This window comes from Aegilops tauschii, chromosome 4 (assembly GCF_002575655.3).
Source record: "Aegilops tauschii subsp. strangulata cultivar AL8/78 chromosome 4, Aet v6.0, whole genome shotgun sequence".
Taxonomy (NCBI): Eukaryota; Viridiplantae; Streptophyta; class Magnoliopsida; order Poales; family Poaceae; genus Aegilops; species Aegilops tauschii.
In genome coordinates this window covers 61779814-61785302 of record NC_053038.3, presented here as the reverse complement: position 1 = coordinate 61785302, position 5489 = coordinate 61779814, and the positions used below count along the sequence as shown (strand labels likewise).

Here is a 5489-nt window from a genome sequence, read left to right as displayed (position 1 = left end):
CGAAGAGCAAGGCAGGACATGTTGGGTCCACAACCGCACAAGATGGCGTGGGAGACTCGGCGTCCAACGGCAGGGTAGACTGCACAAAATCAGAGAGGACAGACTGAGGCTACGCCCACGCGACCGTTGATGCGGCACATAGCATGACAACGCGGCCGAGGATGGAAGATAGCTCCACTCTCCATGGCGTGACAGGCGGTTGCGGTGGGACGGTGCGACCATGGGGACGTTGGATAGGGTGCTGTTGGCACAGATCGATGGCTGGATATAGTGAAAACTAACATGAGAGGTGCTCGGTAATGACAGTGAGAGTTAGGGAATGAGGCACGAGCACAAGATATAAACACAATTCTAACCTGCGTGAAAATGGAAGCGTAAGTTTTGTGAGCATAACTTCGACAGGTCAAACAAGGCAACCCATTAGTGATAAATCTCTGTCCATTTTGGCCAATGGAACACACGATCACTAACTGGTCATTTTCTGACCCGCTTGTCATAAACATCCAGCGGAGCCCAAAGTACCTCATCACTGACGCACAACAAAAGGCCCGTCAGTGATAATGCTCATCATTGATGTGTGGCATGTGCCCATAAGTAATGCATAGGGTCAGTGCTACTCCGATCTGTAGTAGTGGCAAGGTGGTAGGCCCAGAAGCGTTCAAAACTAAATTGGCGGAAACGAGGGATAGAGGTGGATACAGTGCTGGTCGAAGATGAATCTAGTCAGGGATGTAAGGCTAGAGTTTGGGAAGGCAGAGTTCAATGCAAATTTGAAAAAGCACGGTCAAGTCTCTCAAGGGCAGGGTACTCCCTATTGTTTGACCATGTTAAGCATTTGATCTAGAAGTGGAAGTTCTAGGAGGGCAATATGATTTACGGTGGTGTTGAAGAGATTAGCGTCTATAGGGTGGAAATTGTTATTATTCTTCTTGTTGGAGAAGCAGATAAGTTTAAAATGATCGACGATGAGTCAAGATGTGGAATGAGGAGGGGTGATCGATTTGAGCTCGACGCGGAAGGTTTCTTTAAATGATCGTTGGGTTGGGGCATAAACATTCATGATGATAAAAGAAGATGGCAGATTGAGGGGTTGAATTGTCATGGATGAGCAAAAGGTGTAGTTGATATGGGAAATGATGGAAAGTGAGTTTGAGTTAGCAGCTCATAGAAGACCACCAGAAGATTAGTAGATGTATGCTGATTATAGTATATGTATAAAAAAAATTCTAAAATCTAAACATGTTTATATGTGTGAATCAACCTGTGACTGGATGGTTAGGAGGACAATGGTATCCCCAACGCACCAGTTAGATTTGACATTAGTGCTCGCATTTTCCTGAATTTATTTTAAGCTTTTGGTGATGTGCATTTAGTGGGAGGAGACGTTCCCGTCGACAATAAGGCGTCCGCGGCGACTTCGTTAATTTCAAGATGATATGTCGACTCACTCTCTCACACGTGCTCGTAAGGATATGGCGTGCGTACGTGTGTACATAGGGGGTTAGAGGGACAGTCCTTGTAATAAGGAGGTTAAGTCCTGGTGCTTGCGGATTTATTTCATCTCCATTTTTTTAGGCTATTTATTTCATCTCCAAAGCTGTACATATAAGACCGGCCGGCGGCGGCCCCAACACAGACATCTCGGTGTATCTTCCAGCCCCCGCTCGCAGCCCACACCCAAACAGGAGCCCACGATGGCCCCCGCATCTCCCGACGTCCCCGCTTGCGCCGGCCTCCCCGCCGCCGTCTCCGCCTTCGCCGACGCCTTCGTCGACTTCTCCGTCTCCGGCATCTTCTTCCCCACCAACCCGCCTCCTCCTCCGCCCCCTGCGCCCACCACCTTCCTCCCCTCCCCATCCCGCCTCGTCGCCATCGGCGACCTCCACGGCGACCTCCCCAAGTCCCTCACCGCCCTCCGCCTCGCCGGCCTCCTGCCTTCCGCCAACAGCCCCGGCTCCAGCGCCAGCTCCACCTCCTGGTCCGCCGGCCCCACCCTCGCCGTCCAGCTCGGCGACATCCTGGATCGCGGCGGCGACGAGCTCCGCCTCCTCTACTTCCTCCGTCGCCTCAGCATCTCCGCCGCCGCGCAGGGCGGCGCGCTCCTCCCCATCCTCGGCAATCACGAGGTCATGAACGTGTCCGGCGACTTTCGCTTCGTCACGCCGCAGGGCCTGCAGGAGTTCTCCGGCTGGGCCGGCTGGTACCGGGCTGGCCTCGCCATTAAGCGCCGCTGTGGCGGGCTCGAGCAGCCCAAGAACCCCTTCCTCGGCGTCCCCAAGGCCTTCCCCGGCATCAAGCGGGAGTTTTGGGACGGCATCCGATCCCGCCTCGCCGCGCTCCGCCCGGACGGCCCCATCGCGCGGAGGTTCTTGGCTGATCTGCCCACCGTCCTGGTAGTCGGCGACTCGGTGTTCGTCCATGGTGGCCTTCTTGAGGCCAATGTCGAGTATGGCCTGGAGCGGATCAATGCGGAGGTCAGCGACTGGATCCGGGGTGAGCGCGGAGACAATGCCAGGGCGCCAGAGTATGTGTGCGGCCGAGACGCTGTAGTGTGGCTCAGGAGGTTCTCTGAAGGCTTCAATTGCGACTGCCAGAGGCTTCAGGGCATTCTTGGGATGATCCCTGGAGCAAAGAGGATGGTAATGGGGCACACGATACAGAGTGAGGGAATCAATGCAGTTTGTGGGGCACAGGCCGTCAGGGTGGATGTTGGTTTGTCGAGGGGGTGTGGTAATGGGCTGCCGGAGGTGCTCGAGATCAATGGTGGTGGATCAGATGTGAGGGTGATCACAACAGATCCAACAGAGGCCTGGCAGTACCGGAAGCAGAAGCCGGAGAAATCTGCCACGGCATTGGAGAAGAAAGGGGAGGTAAAGGATGGACTTGCATTGTTGGTAAGGGAGAGCCATGTATTGAAAGGTGTAGAAGCTAAGGCTTAGTTAGGGGTAACTTGAGGGCAGAGATTGTTTTGCCAACTCTTAGTTCAATTGGATTGCCATGCCTAATTGGGGGTAACTCCTGCTAGAGGTGGGAGGCATTGGTTGAAGGTAATGTTGGTTGATTCAATATGGTTATCCACGGTAGAAAGGAAAGCAACCTTGATTTACCAATTCCCCTTATTTATGAGGGTGTGCTAATCCGATTGCAGATTGCTGATGTATACAATTATTGGCCATTGTCTGAAATGTTTTTCTTAGTGTTTAGTTGTGTTGTGTTGTCAATAATTTATATGCTGCCATGGGTGTTGATGATAATGAGCAGCTTGGATCTATCTGGGACTGGGATAATAATTGTGGCACTGTGCTGTCAATACTGTGTGCAAAACACTAACGGTGCGAAAAATACCAAGAATTTCATCAAGCAGCCATCTTTACAGTGTTTCAAGCCTAAATTGTGGTGGGCCTTTCTCACCCAGTTTACTGTTCCAAATTCTGAATTGAAGTCGCTGATTCTTGTCATGTATCTCAAGGATTCAATGATTTATCCATTTCCCCCCTTTTTCCAACACCAGAAGCATTTTTCGGTTTGGCAAACAGTAGAATTGCTGATTGGTGATGGTACAGAACAGTGCTGTCATATTTCCAGCAAGAGTAAGAGGCCAGCTGAGAAGGGGAGAACTCGAGTTGTCATCGTGGAAATGGTCCTCCACTGTCTCGGCTAGTGAGTTCCGTCACGACAACGGTAAGTTTATGACCACACGAGAAGTTAGTGGGAATCACAAGTTTGCACATAAATAATTGTTACTTCCTGGAGGTTGAATCCAGTGCTTCATGCGTAATATTTTGCTATATTCAAAAACACAGTAAGCTGACTTTAGAATCCTGATCTGGAAGCATGATACATGCCTATTCATTTTTTTAGTTTATTGTTCAGCATCACTTCAGGCTCCCCAGCAATGCTGTTTGATGTGGCATAATACTGCATATCCTAGTCAGACAATTCTATTTTCTACCACCAGATAGGAGGCCATGCTAACATAAAATTAAGAGTCTATCATCCCCAAATATGAATATTATTCGAGTGCATACGTAACACATGCTAAGTTGGCAGCCTGTATCACATGCATACCCTATCAAGTCATGAACAAGAAGATTCCATGTTTGTCTATTCACAGCTCTGTCCCCTTGTGATGACAAGGAAAGGGATGAGCTGATTAGTATGCCTATTGGAAGAACAAGTTGACAGACAAAAGGTATTTGGAATTTGGTTTGCATCTGTAGCCTCCCAGTTTTTCCACAAGTTTTCTCGTTGAATTGGTCTATGTTAGCTCCTGTCTTGCGCTATATTTTCCACGTTTCTTCCAGCAATTTTCTCATGTGCTTCACACATTCTGATGTTTACACCTCCCTGTCCCTCAAGGCAGTTCTTGGTGATATGGACACATGGCTCTATCCACTTGTTTGTAGGCTTGTGCTCGCGCACCGATTTCTGCACTTTCCTTCATTTTTGTGGCGCACAATGTTGTGGTTAACATGGTGGACTTGGTCTCTAGTGTTGTTTGATAGTGGTGACTTGTGACTGTCAAATTTTACTTTTCAACTTGTCTCAGACAAAAGTATTGTTGCATTTTGTGGTTTCCTGTCAATCTTGATATATTTTAACCCTGGAGCTTTGAAATGGTGGAAAAGATTGCTCCTTTTTTTTTTCTTGTTGAAAATTAGGTTTTATGTAAGCATCAATAACTTGTAAAATCCATTTATCCTGAACGTAGCAGCGTTCCTTGAATCCCATAGCTTTGAGAGGATGGTGAGGGCGACGTCCGGCCAGAGGTCTCTATCAAGGCCTGTGGGGATGGTGGCGTCCCAAATGTCGTGGATGGAGGGGGGCGGCAGAAGCCCAAGCAATCGCCAAAGTTGAGCAGCATGAAGGCAGGTGAGGAAGATGTGGGAAGCGTCCTCCCAGGGGTGCGGCACCTCGGGCGGTCGGAGGAGTCGGAGATGTTCTTGTTGAAGAGGTTGGCCTTGGAGTTCAGCCGGTCCTTGAAGAGAAACAAAATTGAATGTCTTTTCTTCCAAAAAACGAAAAGTAGGCCAGATCTACGAAAAGTTTGCTGGAAAATCTTTTCACCAAGGAAATTTGGACCTGAGGGTCAACGGATATGTTACAGGACAACCGAACTTGGTGATTTCATGGTTTCCAAGAGGCAAAAGTTGGCTTCTATTTTGGCTTCTACTCTTTCCTGGTGCACGTTTTTTGTTTTCAGTTTCGGTAAAGCACATCTAGATGTGCTTAAGTCCTAAGTTATTGATCTTACACGGAGATTTGTGTCAGTATTTTCTTTTTCTTTCTACACTTGATTAAGTCACTTAGATGTGAAATAATTAAAGCACATCTAGATTTGGATACACTTTTTTTTAATTGAGGAAATGTGCACATTATATTTGGCGCATTGAAATGGGCGACCAAGTGTTGTACGATGCTATTTTGTTCAGTGGTACTAGTAAACTAATTGTTCCATAGACCAGAAGAAAAGAAAATTTCAGTTCCTT

The 5489-nt window shown here is 48.4% G+C and overlaps 1 protein-coding gene across 1 annotated transcript; it reads left to right on the top strand.

The window, feature by feature from the left end:
* The first annotated feature begins 1625 nt into the window (after positions 1–1625).
* LOC109738259 (shewanella-like protein phosphatase 2) lies at positions 1626–3203 on the top strand. The gene has a single exon (XM_020297358.4). It carries the CDS (start codon positions 1695–1697, stop codon positions 2937–2939), a length of 1245 nt encoding a protein of 414 aa, XP_020152947.1. The 5' UTR covers positions 1626–1694; the 3' UTR covers positions 2940–3203.
* Positions 3204–5489: the final 2286 nt, after the last annotated feature.

Excerpts from the sequence above, each read along its gene's own strand:
- LOC109738259 (XM_020297358.4), top strand. The coding sequence starts at position 1,695 with ATGGCCCCCGCATCTCCCGACGTCCCCGCTTGCGCCGGCCTCCCCGCC.